The following is a 17,451-nucleotide window of genomic DNA, read 5'->3' on the forward strand; positions in this document are numbered from 1 at the left end:
GAAGTAGATCAATAACAATAGAAGAATATTAACAGAAGAGTTCATTGATAAAGTTTAGTGGGTTTTGGACGCTGTTAATTGCTTAGCTGATGGCAACCCTGGAGAGGATCAGATGGGACTCTTCCATCCCAACATGTGCAACATCTTCATCACCAAAGATCCCAGACCAGATGCCCAGGGCTTTGCTGGGTCTCGAGAGCCTCACCAGAGCTGCCTCAGTGTCCAGCCTTGGCTTTGGGGATGGTGCTGGCCCTCAGCAAGGAGTCCCCTCTGTGCTGGGACTGCGGTCTCTGCTGCACCAGGCACCCAGGGGAAGGGAGACAAGGGCCTCAGCGGCCCCTCGGTCCCCCCAGGGCTCTGGCAGGGGGAAATGAGCTATTTTAGGGCCCCGTTGGGGTGGAGGAGGCAGCCCCAGCACTGCCCTGGCTTCACCTGGGTCAGGCAGCCCTAGGCTCAGCTTTGAAATGTGAGGCAGCTTCCTTTAAGCATTGCAGGGGGTAAAAAGTGAATTAACCATATCATAGGCACATGGTACTTCCCTGCTCAGATTACACTACAAAATCTGGGCAGTTCCTAAGATAGAGCTGGAAAAGGGGATTTGGGAGTGTGAGCAGCACTTGGAGCAGAGCACAGCTGACATGGCTGGGAACAAAAGGTGACAGGAGAACTCGCCACATCTGCACTGCTGCTCATACACAGGTCAGCAGAAATCTTTCCTAACTGGACATTTGTTGCAAATTTGCTGGGAGAAGTGTAGAATAACTTTGTTTGAGTGCTAGCTTTGCTTTGTGCCTTGCGTCCTGCTAGTTGCAGAGCTTGTATCTGGCTGAGTTTCACTTTGGTTTTTGTACTTTGTTTTCCAGATTTACTTTTTAACTGTTCTGTAGGCTCTAAAGCTGTTGCTAAATATCTCCAGTTTGATGCAGTTTAAAGACTTAAGTACAGAGGGGCGTGTTTGCTTTGTTAGTTAAGGCTGCTAAAGCTGGGTCTTTGCTGCTCGTGGACAAAGCTTTTTGCTCTTTTGCAAAATTCTCCGCAAGCAACACATGTGTTTGTGCTATTAGTCAGATCTTCATGGGCTTTTTTTTTTTTTTGTTTTCTCCTCAAAATGAGCTTCTTACAAAAACAATTATTTTTAATGCCACTTCTGGCCTTTTGACTGGGAATTCAAAGTTTTACCTCACAGGCTGGAGCGAAAAGTTAGGTTTGTTTTTGTTAATGTTAGTGAAGGAGTAGCAGTGATTCACTGTGACAGGCTGAATGTGAGCCATATGAACCGAGCTGCACAGGCATAAAGGAGACTTGTGCTGCAAAATATCTCCCAGTAATTTAGATTTTGACACACTTACCACTTCTCAAGTTGCATTTCCCCCGTCTCCTCACACTCCTGCCCTTCCCCCACCATCCAGGATCTGATGTGATGGAAAAATACAGGCATTGTCTCTAGGATTAGGAATGGCTGGGCTAAAATTGTGCTTTTTGCTTCTGTGGATTTTATTATAGCGGTGTGAGAGCTTCCCAGAGACACGGCAGTGATTGTATACGCTTACATAAAGGGTCTGAGATGACAACTTTCTGGGCTGCGATGACAGAGTTTTGAGAGGATCATTGCTGTCCCTGGGAGCGTGCAAGGGCTGTGGGCTGGTTTGTGTCCCTGGGACGGTCCGTGCTGGCTCCTGCTCCAAGCAGGGTGAGCTGTGTGCTGGAGCCTGGCTCCCACAGCTGAGGGGGACAGGGGACAGCAAACCCCAGGAGCTGGGCACTGGGCCACTGTGTCCCACTCTGGGGACAGCATTCTGCAGAGCCCTTTGTTTCCAGTTAAACACTGCTGATTCCTTTTGTGTGTGTGTTTTGGGGTTTTTGCTGTAATTCTTCTTTTCCCCCTTCTTTAGTCTGTGGTTTTCTTGTATGAATGGCAAATGGAGGCTGTTTCAGTGTTGACTCAGATGGTGCATACTCATAGCAGGACTTCATGTCCAGCGTTTTTATTGATTAAATATTGTAGCATTGGGGTGTGGAAAGGAATGGCAAACGGCAGTTCATACCATTATGAACATGGGGTTTCTTACCAGTCAGTGAAAGGCAGAGTGTAGAGCTGTGTGTGAGGGCAGTAAGTGCAATATCTGTAAAATAGAACATATTTTAATGGCTATTAAACTTGAAGATTGAATTCTGTTCTCTTAGGAAGTATATCCTGAAACTACAGCAGACACACGCCAGGGGCAAGGAGAGCAGAATTTGGTGTTGCAGTGACTTTGTTATAACCCAGTGGCCCACTCCCAAGTCTCTTTCTCCCTGAAGTTATTAGCCAGGACCATGCTGGAAGTGGGGATTCAGCCAGACGTTAAGGTCACGTTGTGACCCACCTTTGCTGTTTAATGTACAATGTGAAGTTTTAAAAGCAAACCAAAAATAATACATTGGATACTAATCTTGAGGCAAAACCCCAGCAAAATGTCTGTCATCGGGTTTCAAATGATGCCTTGCTTCACTTTAACAATGAGCTATCCATTCTATGGTCTGAATTTATGGAATGTTAAACAATTTCTGGCATTACTGTGCCCCTGCAGGAAGAACAGATGGTACTTTTGAATGAGTTTTGCTATGGGATAAAATGTTCCAGGTCTTCACCAGATCATACCCATCTGTAAGAAAGGAACAGCATTTGTGTAAAGCAAACAAGATAAAGTCAAACAACTCAAAATCTCCTGCTGAAGGAAGAACAGTGCCTGTGGGCTGAGATGGTAGTACAGATTGGAAGGTAATGTGGAAAGGTACTGCTTAATATTATTTTAAAGGTGAACACTGTTCTTGGTGAAACATCCCAAACAGGAAATCTCCTTTAACAGGCCCTGGGAGGCAGTGGTCAGGGTGTGAGTGGTCAGTGTGTACTGTGTATAACAAAAGCGCATTATTTTTATATATAGTTTGATTTATAGAGGTTTGGCTCTCTGAGAAGAGCATGGAAACAATGAAAATCCAGATCCTGACAGTCCTTATCATGCCCATGTGTAATGTGGCCACCCCCACATCACTGAGAGGAGCATCTCCATCTGGATGCACACCTCGCACCTTCATAGAAGTTTGTCTTGCAGGTGAAACAGAGGATTGGCAGAGTTGTGGGGTGTTGCACCATTTTCCTTCTCCATTCCTCTGGATGACCAGGAACTGCTGGAGTGATGGAGTCCATAATTTTTTTCAGAGCTCTGCTGGGATTCTTCCAGTTGACCTCCAAGGGAATGATTGCTTTCTCCTCCCTGGCCTCTGCAGTGTTGTGGTCGACATTTGGTGAAGGAATATCCCCTTCAGTTTATTTCTGTTCCTTACAATTCTGTAAGCTTTGTTCATATTGCCCATAGAGTCCTGCTTTGCAAAGTGAAAAATCGCAGGCTCTGCAGCTTTATCCACCCAAAATTAAGGTAAGTATCATGTAAATCATGTATAGTCTCTGTATGGTGTGGTGCACAGGTGTGGGCTTCCCACCCCTGGAAGTGTCAAGGCCAGGCTGGACAGGGCTTGGAGCAACCTGGGGTAGTGGAAGGTGGAACTGGGTTATCTTTAAGGTCCTTTCCAGCCCAAACCAGCCTGGAATTTTGTGGTAAAGCTCGGAGCAAAGGGACAATGCATCCATCCCAAGTTTATTAATTGCCCTCTGGAGAATTACCCAGCCCTCCACTGATTTGAGAGAACCTCATCAGCAAGGTGACTTCTAGAAAAATGGTGCTAAACAGCACCAGTGATCTTCTGAGAACTTAAACTCACGCACCTCTTTGTTCTGTTCTTGTTCTTTGTACTTGGGATACCCAGGACTGTGCTATCGGCCCCTTGCTTTCAGAACTGAGCCTTCCAATTCGGTGTACGGTTTATTACTGAAACCCGGCGGGAATCTCCCCCGTGGCGGCTCCAGCTCAGCCAGCTGGGTGTGCACGTCTGGCTGGGCTGCCAGAGCGTTTCCATCAGGCGGGTGAGGCAGGGCCGTGCCCCAGGAAGGGGCTCTGCAGGTGCCTCTCACCTCAGAGCCGCAGGGAGCGCTGACCGGGGACTCTGGACAGCTGAAATTCCTCCCACTGCACCCCCTCTGCTTTCCTCGGTGGGGCTTTTGTCCTTCTTTCATTGTTTAAAATACTGAATATTCTCTACTCTTGGGAAATTTCATTTCATCTCTCATGTTAGTAACTTTTCCATCCCTAATTTTCCTTCTCAGTCATGTGCTGGACTGTACATAACTAATGTGGAAGGAGGGACTACAAACTCATTCTTTTTCTTTTGTAATAATTATTTATTTCCCCTTGTACTAATTGTTTACTTCCCCTTGTATTAATTATCTTTACAGTAATAGGATTTCCTCAGCTGGAAAATAAAATAGTTTCCTTCCCTTCCAAAAGATCATTGACCAAAACATAAATATGTATTTTAATGTGCCAAGACCAAGCAAATTGTTTGTACTACTCAATACCACTTTAGCTGGAGTATTGTTTGCTGTGATGAGAATCAGATTGAATTTACTGTTTTGTCAGTGTGTTCAACAAAACCAAGATGATGATAAAGGAAAAAAAGTATTCTTGTTTAAATTATGTGTGTGTCTATAAAATAACATATACACTTATTCAGTCAGCATTTTTTTGTTAATGCAGTATCATCTGGTTTGCTGGGATTTCTGTTTTGAATATTCCACCTGTGGTTGCAAGTGATCATGGGTTTACTTGTATTGGGTGATGATCAGTAAATTAAAGTATTCAAGAGTCTGGGTTGCAAGCTTGCCCAACAGATCACTGTAACTTCCTGCGGTGTATTAGAAAATATTATGTGTAATTTACAAAATAAGTAAGAGTTGCTTTCCTAATCTCATTCTGGTTTGTAGACTGAATATGGTACAGAACCACAAGTTGTTCTGAACACAAGAAGTGCACGTGTGCATCTGATGGCAGAATCTGTCCCAGGGCACTTGGGCACTTGGCAAACTATCACTGAGTGTGCCAGCTTGGGGTTCTGTGCAGAAACAGGAAAAACCTGTGCTCCTATCTCCAGGAAATTATTCTGCAAATTAAGGTTACCCCCTGGACAGTTTGGATCTGTTCCCTATGAAAGGAGGGGAGTCAGGATACAGGATTCCATGTGTGCTGCAGGCAAAAGTGCAGGATAAGCCCGAGGTGGAAGATGGGGCCATGCTCGTGTGACTTCTTTAAGCTCCACCTGGAATTATTGTTGTCTCTGCATGATGGGCTCCGAGATGGAACAGCAGAGCAGGCTTCTTTCCTTTTCAGCTTGGTACCCACCAAAACAAATTAATTCCATTATCTTTTATGGAAATTTTGTGCAGGAACATTTGGGATTGAGGGATTACATCTGTGGCTGCTGACTGATTAGCAGCATGATAGATGCAACTTCATTTACAGGGATTTACTTTCATTCATGAGGAAAAATTGAAGGTTTCTTTCCAGCACGTTTTTTGCATTAAAACTTTTCAAAGTGCTCAACAAATGGTAGGCTTTGATTTCCATTTGTTTAATGCCTGTGGTAAACAACATTTCAATGAAAACATTTTAACCAAGTTTTGTTTTAGCTGAAGAATTTAATTGCTATATATAATAACTTTGATATGGACTTTGTTTTGTCACCATATAAGAGGAAACTGTTCCCAGGGAATGATCACTGTTGCTTTTCAAGGATTTTATTAATTTATAATTGGCAATATGCCTCATGGTACATCCAGTCCATACTCCAGATATGTTCTTGTCTGCAGTCCATGGAGGTTGAGAAGGCATGTGCAGGAATGCTGAAACAAGTCTGAGTTCCTTTTCTTCAGACCAGAAAATCATGTATTTTTTCGGATGCTCAACCAGATTCAGTAATTGGGTATTTTTCAGTGCCCAACAGCTAGACTTTCACCATTAATCACAAAAGTGACAAAGTCAGGACGCAATTACGAAAAAACTATTTGCTGCAAACTTGCTGTATTGACATTTTGTTTTGACACTGATCTGGAATTAATTGGCAGACTGAAGCAAGCCCCTCCGAGTTCCTCTGGAGGGTCTCAGATGCATTCCTCCGTTCTGAAGCTGTAGTTCAGAGGCAGCTCTGGCTCACAGGTACTCTGTGCAAAGCTGCCTGGCAGCTCCCTTCAGCCTTCCCGGGATGAAAACCATTGTTAATTATTTCCAAATTGCCACATGGCAGCGCACAGGGCAGGAAAGGCCACTTGCTAAGCTGTCAGTTAAATAGTAGGCTTTCTTTGGCCTAATTTGGATTTTAGATGGGGGCGGGGGAATTTTCTGTTTGAACTGTTTGGAAAGAGCTGCCTGGAATAGGTAGGGAGTGCTCAGATGTTCCAACCAACACATTTCCCATCAAAAAGTCTGTATTGCTGTCACTGCTTAGGGGGCAGTGGGGTTCAAAGTGCATAACAGGAGACTGGATTACAGAAAAGAAACAAATGCAAAACTTAAATGTGCTGCTTACAGAGAGTTCTAAGTACTTTCATGGAGGAAAGGAGAAATCGGGAGAGGGAATCACAGAGGGGAATGGGAGAGGGAATCACAGAGGGGAACGGGAGTGACATCTCAGGTTTTGCATGCCATGTCCCTGCAGCAGGCTCTTTCCTTGGTGAGAGGCACTGCAGCCCTGCAAATGGGAGCTCTGTAAAACTCTGGGAAGGGGCAGGGGGCTGGAGCATCCTGCAGGGAGGTTAGAGGAAGGAAGAGAGAGAGAAATCTAATCCAGGATCTTGAAAGGATATGTTTGAGGGGCACAGTTGTGAGATTGTGCAGGGGTTGTGCTTGGGTTAGTTTTGGGAGTTGGTAAATATCTAAATAGTGGGGAACATCTTGGAAACTAGGGGTTTTGTTCCTTCCTGAGAGGGAAGAGGGGAGTGCAGCTCTTTAAATAAACGAGAAAAAATTCTTTATTATCAGAGCAGCCTCCAGCATTGACAGTGCAGACCCAAGCCCAGAGCCCAGAGCTGGTGCTGGTTCCTGGGAGCTGTGCTGCCCCATCACGAGGTTGTCTCCACATGTGTGCAGCTGCTCAAGGTGCTGTGGAGCTCAGGGACCTGCCTGCTGCCAAAAGAGCTCTCCCTGTGCAAATTAGTTCATAACTTATGAGCTTTGACAAGTTTTTGTTGGCTGTGCCTTGGGAAACATTTTTGAGTGGCTGTTGCTGAGTTTGCTTTAATCTTTTCCCAGATTTCTTTGGCTGGTGTGGAAATAGCTGGATTATTTAATTGTGTTTTTGAGGAGTATATGTAGTCACCTGAAACTTGGTGATGTAAAAAGAAGAGAAAAGATGTGTATCAATAGCAAACGCATTTATATTCACTCCAGTGTGAGAGTTTGGCTCCTTCTGCAGCAGAGCCGTGACCCTGGCCCCACTGTCAGGACTTGCTGAGCCTCCTGTGCATTGTCCAGAGAGGAACCTGGCCATGGTGGGTTTGTCAGGGATTCCGTGGTGGGTTTGTCAGGGATCCCGTGTTGAATTTGTCAGGGATCCCATTGTGGGTTTGTCAGGGATTCCGTGGTGGGTTTGTCAGGGATCCCGTGGTGGGTTTGTCAGGGTCCCCATGGTGGGTTTGTGAAGGATACCATGGTGTTTGTCAGGGATCCCATGGTGGGTTTGTCAGGGATGCCATGGTGGGTTTGTCAGGGATCCCATGGTGTTTGTCAGGGATCCCGTGGTGGGTTTGTCAGAGATCCCATGGTGTTTGTCAGGGATCCCATGGTGTTTGTCAGGGATCCCGTGGTGGGTTTGTCAAAGATCCCATGGTGTTTGTCAGGGATCCCATGGTGTTTGTCAGGGATGCCATGGTGTTTGTCAGGGATCCCATGGTGTTTGTCAGGAATGCCATGGTGGGTTTGTCAGGGATCCCATGGTGGGTTTGTCAGGGATCCCATGGTGGGTTTGACAGGGATCCCATGGTGTTTGTCAGGGATGCCATGGTGGGTTTGTCAGGGATCCCATGGTGGGTTTGTCAGGAACCCAGCGGTCAGTTTGTCAGGAATCCCATGGTCAGTTTGTCAGGGTCCTTGTGGTGGGTTTGTCAGGGATTCCGTGGTGGGTTTGTCAGGGATCCCATGGTGGGTGTGTCAGGATCCCATGGTGGGTTTGTCAGGGATCCTGTGGTGGGTTTGTAAGGGTCCCCGTGGCAGAGTCCTGGGCCTGTCCCTGCTGCTCTGGTCCCTGTGCTGAGTTCCCCATGTCCCATGTGAGCCCTTCCTCTCTGGCTCCTGGGCAGCTGCTGTGCTCCCACTGAGTCACTTTGGATCTGCTGCACCTGCGACTCCCAATGACACCGAATTTCACTCCTCTGGAATGCAAGTACCTGCCCTGCTGTGCTGGGCTGGGCTGAAGGGGAGCATTGACACAATAGCCCCAAGACATGATTCTCCCCTCCCTGGCTCTGTCATTCTCTTGGAAAAAGGCTGCCTTTGCACTCTGGGACTTCAGAAAGCCTTCAAACCCTTCACATTGTGGAAGAATAAGTCCCTGAGCTACCTGGTCACTTCTGTTAATAGTTGGCTACTTCAGCTGAAATACCTCGGGTGATGCTTTTCCATTAGTGCAGCATGTCAGGTTCCTGTTTGGATTTGAGCATGGGGAATGTCCTGGGAAGCTTCTGGAGCATCTCTGCCCAAGGGTGCTTCTGCTGGGAAGGGAGTTTTCATCGGAGTTCTTTTGGGAGGCTGTGTGAGTTTTGATCCCATCCTGCTTTCTTCTTGTTTGTCTCCTCTTGAGTTCGCTGTTGAATTGAGTAAAAATCCTCCAGACTCCCAAATGTCCATTTTTAAAAGCTTTTCCATGAAAAGAGGGTTAATGATAACTGATTTCCTATTGAAAACAAAGCTGAGAAAAACTGCCTGCAAAAGCTATGACTCCTGAACAGAGGCTTGTTTAGCCAAGAACCAGAGTGTTGACAACTCAAGTGCTTTACTCTCAATAACAAAAAGCAGCTTGTTGGACTGGGATTCACCCTGAGGTTCATCCTACCCCTCTGCTCCTTCTGCCCAACACACAGGGGCTCAGCTCAGCTCAGATTCCACAATTTGCAGGCACAGATGATGAGCCCTGGGCCTGAATGTTGCATAAGTGCAGCGATGGAAACGCTCCTCCCTTTTCATTCATGCTCCCGGTGAATAGCCTGCAGTTCCCTCTGCGAGGAGAGCAGCAGTCCATCCCTTCCAGCAGCCATCCCTTCCCTTCCAGCAGCCATCCCTTCCAGCGCCTGCTGAGATCACAAATTTCCGGATTGAGAGGGTGTGAAAGGAAGATCTAATCCATGGGCTGGCACAGCCCAGTCAGGACTTACTGGGTTTAGGGTTTTCTTTTCTGGTTTTCATACAAGATTGAAATGCTCTCACAAATTTCCATTTTCTCTTGCATTTAAAAGGGATTGTTTTAAAATTGTTGTTTCCTTCCGTCCCCTCCCTTCTTCCTCCCTCAGTCTAAACTGTGACCGCAGGCAGGGAGAGCTGTTGGCAGCCGCAGCAGCCCCGAGCTCTGGCTGGGGAGAGGTGTGAAAATGCTTGGACTGGGGAAATACATTCCCCTTGCTCCTCAGGACGGGTGTGCACATGTGCTTCTGCTGCTGCCCTGCTTTCTGCAGAGCTTTCACCGCCGTGAGAGAGGTTCAGCATCACCAAGAGATTCACCAGCACGGAGCAAGGCTGTGCTTGGTCCCTGCTCATGCACAGCCTGAACCTGCAGGGCCAGTTTTCAGCTGGCTGGCACTGGGGAAGCAGGAGAATGCTCATGGCAGCTCTGTGGGCTGATGAACTCGCTTTGTGCACGGGCAGTGGGTGCCAGCCCTGCGCTGGCTGTCCCACAGGGTTTTTCTTTCTGTCTCTGAGCCTTAGGTGTGGATTCCTGGGCAGCCCAGTTACACCAGTGTGCTCCCAGTACCCAGCCACGGCAGGGACTGCACAGATGGCTGCCACCTTCTGCTCTGACATCAGCCTGGCACCTGGCCCTGCTCACTCTCAGAAGCAGGAGATACAGATCAAACCAGCATTTCTGTTACTGTCGTCCTCGAACATGGCAGTTTAGTGAGGGACTGAGGGGTGGGACAGAGAAAAGGATTGTTCTGTCAAAGCCTCTTCACAGGGATCTGCAGCTGGTGAAATTGCATGTACATCTTAAAGATGGAAATCAGTGGGTTCTCCTACAGTGCACTGGATTTATTCTCATTACTGCTTTTTGTTTATAAATGGCTGTTGCCTTTTGTTCAGTGAACATTTGACAGAATGCTCCTGTGTTCCTCCTGTGGCATCTCTTCCACATGTGCCCACCTTCTGTATGTCTCTGGGGCACCCTTCACACAGAGACATTGTCTTTGGGTGAAATCTTTGAAGGAGAGTGCCTCCTGTCACCTCTGCTTACCTAAAATAAGCTTTCTGGTTCAGCACTGAAATGAAACCATCTGGAAAAAGAATCTCCCAATAAAATGCTCCTCTTAATTTAAAGAACTTGCACATTTAAAATGTCTAGATCTTCTGTGGGAACACACTGGTTTCATCAACATTTTAGAGTAATACGACTGAACAATTTTAATCAAGTCAACATTCTTCCTTTTGGTTTTATGTTATGGCTTTGAAAGAAGTAAATCACTTGGAGTATATTGTTTTGAAAAAAATGTCAAAATTTATAACTTTTTGGCCCTAAACCGAATTGAAATAAGCGTCTTGAAATCTTGTTTTATTCCCCTGCCAGGAGACAGGAATATGGTGTTTTTCAGCCAGGACTAGTTACAGTTTTGATGGCTGCTGCTGTTAGCCCTGGATGTCCCATCACACAAATACTGGGTTCATCTGCTTTCCTTTCCCATGAAAATGTGTGCCTGCAGTTCATGCTTATTTGGACTGTTTGTAAAGCTGGTTTTCCATAAAGTGTCTTTACTCTGCTTTTCCTAGGAATACTTTTTAAAGAGGGAATCGAGGCATAAGGAACTGCAGCAGGGTGACCATCCTCCATTTACTGCTGGTTTACCTCACATGTTTATGTGGGTAGAATTTGAGGGACTCACTCTCAGTCCAGAGCATTGCCCCTCTCTTGCACGGGCACTCCTGCTTGCTCAGGAGGTATTATGGACACAGGAATGGCAACAATTTCTCTAATAATGGCCCAGTAAAGCCAACAGGGTCAGCCCTTGAACCAAAGCAGAGCAGGATATACAGATTAGGGGGTTCCACAGTGGACATGAATGGAATTCTCCTGGGACATGAAGCAGTGCATGAGGGCTGGCATGGGTGGCACATGGTTCCCTTGCTGTAGAGCTCTGTAAAGCTTTCAACAGAGCCTTTGAAAGACTTTTATTTTAGGTGTTCAGGGCGTAATTTGTCACTCAATGGAACAGCAAAGGTCAGTGACATTGGTAAAAGTGGGTGAAGAACATTGGTGGGAGTACAAAGAACCAATTCTCATTTTAGTGGAGCCCTTGTGTATTGCCCCAGTTGTTTAAAAGGACATCAAGGAAAGCATTAAAATAGTTAATGGAAACAAATTACTGCAATAACATCTGCTGGTATTAAACTCCCCTGTCCTGCAGAGCTAGTGTATTGTTTTTACCCTCTTGGCTCAGAGACCTTTATTTACAGCTCCAGCTTTTGGTGCCTCTCCCCGGTAATGAGCTGCTGTCTCCAGAGCATCGCTGCAGCGCTGGGGCAGGGCAGGGCTCCAAGGTGGAGCACACCAGCTGTGGGGGCTGGCTCTCTGTGCAGGGATGGGGGCTCAGAGGGGCTCAGCAGCCCTGTCTGTGCTTCCCCCAAAGATGGTTTTCCCTGTGCCTCAAGTAGAGGCTGTTTCTTTGATAAGTGAGTTTATGGTTTGGGGGGATTGAGGGGTGTGGGAAACAGATGGAGAAAGCACAGGGAAACGCAGTGGTTTAAAGGAATGAAAAGATACCTTTTGTTGGAGTCATTGCACCAAAACCAAGCAGCCTCTGAGGAAGGAAGGTGAGCCTGAGGTGAGGAAAGGGAAGGTTGTGGTGTCATTCATGGAGGAAGGGCTTATAAGGATTTCAGCCTTATCAGTTAAGCCTGAAAACCCAGATGCTGAGGGATGTGGAAATGGTGGGAAGAGGAAGGCATGGGGGACTGAGCAGGGCATGGAGCAGAGTGTGAGGCAAGGGAGCAAGGATGAGAACAGGGGAGGGACTGGCGGTGACCCAGGCAAGCAAACAAACCCTCGGATGGAAACGGGTAGGGGTGAGGGGGCCAGGGGTGACAGCACAGGGGAGCAGCTCCTTTCTCCAAAGCAGGATTGTCCTGTGGTGAACCCTCAGCTGTCCTTGAGCACTGTCCCTGTGAGGGATGGCTGCTCTCTGCCTCTTGCTTCAGCACAGGGGTTTCTTTGGGAGCATGTGCCTGAGGCGTTTTGGGGCACCATTTACCTGGGGCTGGCTGGGCAGGGGTGCTCACACCAGCTCCCCCCTTTCCTGTCCCACAGGTGATGCCTGGCCCTGCCCTGGTGCACACTGAGGTGCCCCACCTGTGTCTCTGACACCCACACGGCCCATTCTGGGTGCTGGGGCTCTCTGGAAGCCTGATGTAAAAAAGGGAATGTGGCCAGGGCAGAGCTGAGCTCAGCTGCCTGCCCTTGGGGCTTGCACTGAGGCGTCACAGCCAGGAGGTACCATGGGTGGGGATGTGACAAAATCCTACTGTGAGCTCCTTTCAGAAGTCACCTGGAGTTGTTCTCCCATTCAGTATTTCCCAGCTAAAGCAATGTAACAATTACAAATTTGGATTACCTGGAAAAGCTGCTGAAAGCAGGATAAATTATTAATTCCCAGGCTACCTTCTGAGGAATTAATTTCAGCACCACATATTGAAAATTCTCCTTCATGAGAAATAGCCTGGTTTTGAGAGCAGTGAGATTTTGAAAAAGTCAAATTGTTCCAAGCCATTATTGTATTTTCTGATAAATTTATTTTTCAGTCACTCTCCTTTAGCACACTCAGCTAATATACTCAAATTAGTAGTAGGAAACCTATATTTGTAAGAATTCTGTTTCTGTATAAGGTACTGAAGTAATTGGGATTCCAGGGCAGAACTGTGGAAATTCTTAGCACGGTTTGCCCATATCTTATCAGAACAGGCAGGCATTTCCCACAGCCTGGCCCTTGCCAGAGGGACTGAGCAGACTTATTGGAAGCCCCCTTTGAATGGGAGAAGTAATCTTTCTGAATGGATTTTCTGGCACAACTCTCCTGTTGTGTGTGTGGCTCATTGTTCTGGGTGATGTGGCTGTATTTTACCCCCTAGATAAATGTTTTAGGTTTTGTTGGTTTTTTTGGGGGTTTTTTTGTTGGGTTTTTTTTGGGTTTTTTTTGGTTTTTTTTTTTTTTTTGTTTTGTTTTGTTTTTTTTTTTTTTTTGTTTTTTTTGATGATGGGAGGGGTCCTGGGAAAATAATCAGATTGCTGGTTCTATAAAATTTCTATAGGCATTTTTTTTTGTTGTTGTAAGTGGTTTTCCATGTTAATTGTGTAGCTTTGTGAGCAGAATTTTGATATAAAGGACAACAGCTGATTAACCCTTATTGATGCTTGAACTTTTTGATGCTCAAAGGGCTTAGTAATTAGAAAGCAAACAATTTTCTCTTCTTCAAGGCGTTTTAACAGTGATGTTATGGCAGTTCATGTATGTATGGGTGTATATTGTGTGTTCATAGTGTAGTATAGTATTTAGTATTCACTAAAAAGTACCTATGCTGGTGTTGTCAAAACTAAAAGAAGTGGTTGCCAGCGGTGGCACACCCTCAGTTGTTGTAAATGTCCTCCAGTGAAGTTGGAATCAATCCCTCTGTGCACCACAGTCCTGCTGTGGAGCTGTGCCAGCCTCTGTGAGCAGAGAATCCGGCCCTTAATATGTATTACAGGATAGTTAGTGTGATGTGTAACCACAAAGTCACCACAACACACAAAGAAGTTCTATTTTAGCCCTGCTGGAGCAAAGAAATAACTGTTAATGTTGAAGACTGAAGTACAAGAGATTGCTCAGTGGGGGAAGGAGGCAGAAAAAATCCAGATTTTGAGTTAACATGTGTACAGACAAATTCTCACGTCCCAAGGCTAAGTTTTGTCTATAAAAATTCCTTAAGATTTGAGTCTTTGTAATTAAAACATAAAGAATAATTATCTTAAGCTGATATCTGCAGAGGAAGAACAGTGTATTTACTTATGCCCTGCCAAAAAATCTTTTTAGCTGGAAAGATTAACAAAAAGGCATTGAAGTATAAAGAAGGGCCTTCCTTTTATTGATATATATATGTTTTGTCAACAGATTCAAAACAGAGCAGTCACAACCATTTTTTTTCTTCCTTTCCTTTTCAGAGCAGGGGTGGGGGAAGCATCCAGCTCCAAACTTAGTGCTTCTAATGCTTGGAAGACATTATGATTAATTTTTGTCCTTAGGTTTCCAGATGTTGGACTTCGTCCCAACTTTTAAAGACCTCTAATGTTTAACAGGATATGTGCTGAGTGTAGTCTTTAACAGAGTTTTCTTTCATAACTCCAGGATCTATGAGAAAAGCTAACTTAGGAGGCCGCTGCAGATTCGGAGCTGAAGCCCCGGCCTTCCAGGAGAGCAGCCAAGGCTGAACGTGCGAGGTTGGAGCGGCGCCGCGTTCCTTCGGGAAGACGATGGCCAGGGCCCGGAGCTGGCAGCAGAGCCCTTGGAACGCCCTGCTCCTGGTGCTGCTGTGCTGGGGCGGCTGCCAGGCGCAGAGGGACTGCACGGGTGCCGAGTGCCAGGCCCTGGAGAACTGCATCGAGGACGTGCTGGAGCCCGGCGAGTGCTGCGCCACGTGCCTGCAGCACGGCTGCACCTGCGAGGGCTACCAGTACTACGACTGCGTCAACGTGGGCTTCGTCAACGGCAAGGTGCCCGAGGGACAGTCCTACTTCGTGGACTTCGGCAGCACCGAGTGCTCGTGCCCCAAGGGAGGGGGCAAGATCAGCTGCCAGTTCATGCTGTGCCCGGAGCTGCCCCCGAACTGCATCGACGCGGTGGTGCCGGCGGACGGCTGTCCCCAGTGCGGCCGCATCGGCTGCCTGCACGAGGGACAGAAGTACGTGGCGGGGCACACCTTCCACATGCCCCCCTGCAAGGTTTGCCACTGCCCCAATGCCGGCGGGGAGCTGATGTGCTACCAGCTGCCGGACTGCGACACGTTCCCCTTGAACACGGCCAGCCCGGGGGACGCCGAGGACGGCGAGCCCGAGCGGCACTACGACGATCCCTACAGCTACGACCAGGAGGCCTCCGAGGGAGACAACACCCAGGTGGAGTCTCCAAAGAAGTACAGGAGTTACTCGTCCCACCTGGAGCACGAGAGCCTCAGCCAGGAGCAGGGTGAGGACTATGACTACCTGGCAGCCAGCGTGGCTCCCTCAGCGCCAGCCCTGGCTGACCCGCACACCGAGAGCACCGCAGTGCCCAGCACCACCGCAGTGCCCCGGGGCCCCGCCGAGGCCCGCAGTGCCACGGAGCGCGGCGAGCGCCGCAGGCTGCCCCGCGCCACCACACCCTCCCTCCAGCAGGGCACACGCAGGGAGGCGCCAGCCACCACCGGGACTCCTCCCCAGCACACCACGGCCACCACCGAGGCACCCCAGCACCCAGAGGAGTTGGAGAGGAGGCCAAAAGGGAACAAAGCGAGGCACGAGCAAGAAAGAGCCCCCAGCTCTAAAATGAAAAAGCATGCCAGGAAGGAAGAGCCAGAGAATATCACTTATCAGGGCTTGAAAGAGGTGAACTTCACAGAGCCGAGCTCAGCAAGATCATCCCATGAAGGCCTCGAGGGGAATGATTTCCCCAAGGTGAAGTTCAGTGCAACAACCTCTCCTCCTGTTGCTCTGAAGGAAGACCGCAGCCCGTCCTCCCCAAAGCAGTCACAGACGCTGTACCGGTACCATCCCGAGGAGGACGGGGACCCCAACTCCATCCACGCCAACCCCAGGCTGCCAGAAGGTAAGAACGACTCCGGTGTGGGTGTCTAGAGAACTCTTACTCGTGGTAGCATTGGTGCTCATCCTCTGCTGTGCTGTTCTTACTGTTGCACATGGCCTTGAAATCAACCAAACCACCACCAACCTTTCTTTCATCCCCTCAGGAGGTGGTTTGTGTTTCATTTCACAGAACAGGTACCATCTCACTGTTGCCCTCCTGGCTTTGATTTCACAGACAGTGGATGGGGTTTTCTGGTATTTTAACTTTATTTCAGATGATGATTTATTGAACTCCGGCATTTTTCTTCACTTACTTGTAACTTCTGTTGTGATGTGAAAGAAACCTCTTCCTCTGCATAGAAGGATTTAATTATTTATCTCCAGTTACCAACTCTGTGTGATCACATTTGTATCTTTTGTTTTCTTCTGGAAAGGAAGTGAAACAGTTGTGCTTTCACTTTCTAAATAAAAATATTTAGAGCACTTGTAATATTTATCTCATGGTTGAAAGGCTGTCTGAGCTCATTAGTTCAAGAACTCGAGAGATACACTCAAATACCCCTGAGGACTAGCAGGGAGAAAAAGGGCTCTCTCTTTCTTTATATTTTCATGGGGCTGGAAGTTTATGATGTTTATGATCAGCTGTGGCAAGTGTACGTATTTCCTCCCTGCCTCTGGATTCCTCTTGACATCTGCAGGGAATGTTGATTATACACTTTATGCAATGCTCATTACTGTAATGAATGCAAACTTCATCGCTGTAAATTAGCACATATGCAGCTCATATTTCCAATTCATTTTTCATCAAATCAAGAGCAGTACCTCCTCTTTCAAGATGTGGCACAAAATGTTCTCCCAAGACTCAGCTGGAGGATGCTTGCAGAGAATGCTGATGAGTCCTTGGGCAGTGGCATTTCTCCTGGGCTGTGTCAGTAGCCCTTAAATCTTGAGCTGTCCAGTCCATCTCCTGGAGAAGCTTAAGGGCAGACAGGAGGAGAGCAGATTTGGAGCTCAGACTCTAAGTCCCAACACGAACAGCACCTCGTGGCTGTTAAAACAGAAAGTGTGCCAGGTCCATGGATGGAGATGGCAGCTTTTTCCTTTTCCTTTGACCTCCCTTTTATTTGCTTCAGCCTCCCTCAAAATATGAGCTGTGCACCAGGCTGTGTATGATACATGGGCCTGAATTAAGACTGACACACAATAACCTGTTTACTGATGTAACTTTAAAGAAGATTTTTTTTTTAAATAAAATTGCCTTTTCTTCTTCTTTCAAAAAAGGAAAATGGGTGGAGCACTCTGAAACTTTCAATGAGAGGGTTTAAGAAAGTCTGTTGGGATGAAAGTGTTCAGCACCAGAACTAAATACTGAATTTTAGAGTCTGCTTGGGTGATTTGCAGTCTGTGATTCCCAGGAACTGCTTGGCTGAGACAGGTCTCCTTGGGGGATGGATTAGGTTGAGGTGCCTGGAGCAAGATGTGATGGATGGCATGTCAGGCATGAATTGTTCAGCT

The 17,451-nt window shown here is 47.2% G+C and overlaps 1 protein-coding gene across 6 annotated transcripts in view; it reads left to right on the forward strand.

Annotated features, from left to right (window-relative positions):
* FBLN2 (fibulin 2) overlaps positions 1-17,451 on the forward strand; it is a 99,281-nt gene that overhangs the window by 10,321 nt on the left and 71,509 nt on the right. For 5 of the 6 annotated variants that reach the window (XM_063164370.1, XM_063164373.1, XM_063164369.1 and 2 more), the window contains exon 2: positions 14,504-15,958. In XM_063164370.1, coding sequence (XP_063020440.1) covers positions 14,629-15,958 — 1,330 coding nt within the window. In that variant the 5' untranslated portion in view covers positions 14,504-14,628. Of the gene's footprint in view, positions 1-591; positions 700-14,503; positions 15,959-17,451 lie in introns of those variants that run through there. The other variant, XM_063164372.1, reaches the window with a different exon arrangement.

Source organism: Melospiza melodia, chromosome 10 (assembly GCF_035770615.1).
Source record: "Melospiza melodia melodia isolate bMelMel2 chromosome 10, bMelMel2.pri, whole genome shotgun sequence".
Classification (NCBI taxonomy): domain Eukaryota; kingdom Metazoa; phylum Chordata; class Aves; order Passeriformes; family Passerellidae; genus Melospiza; species Melospiza melodia.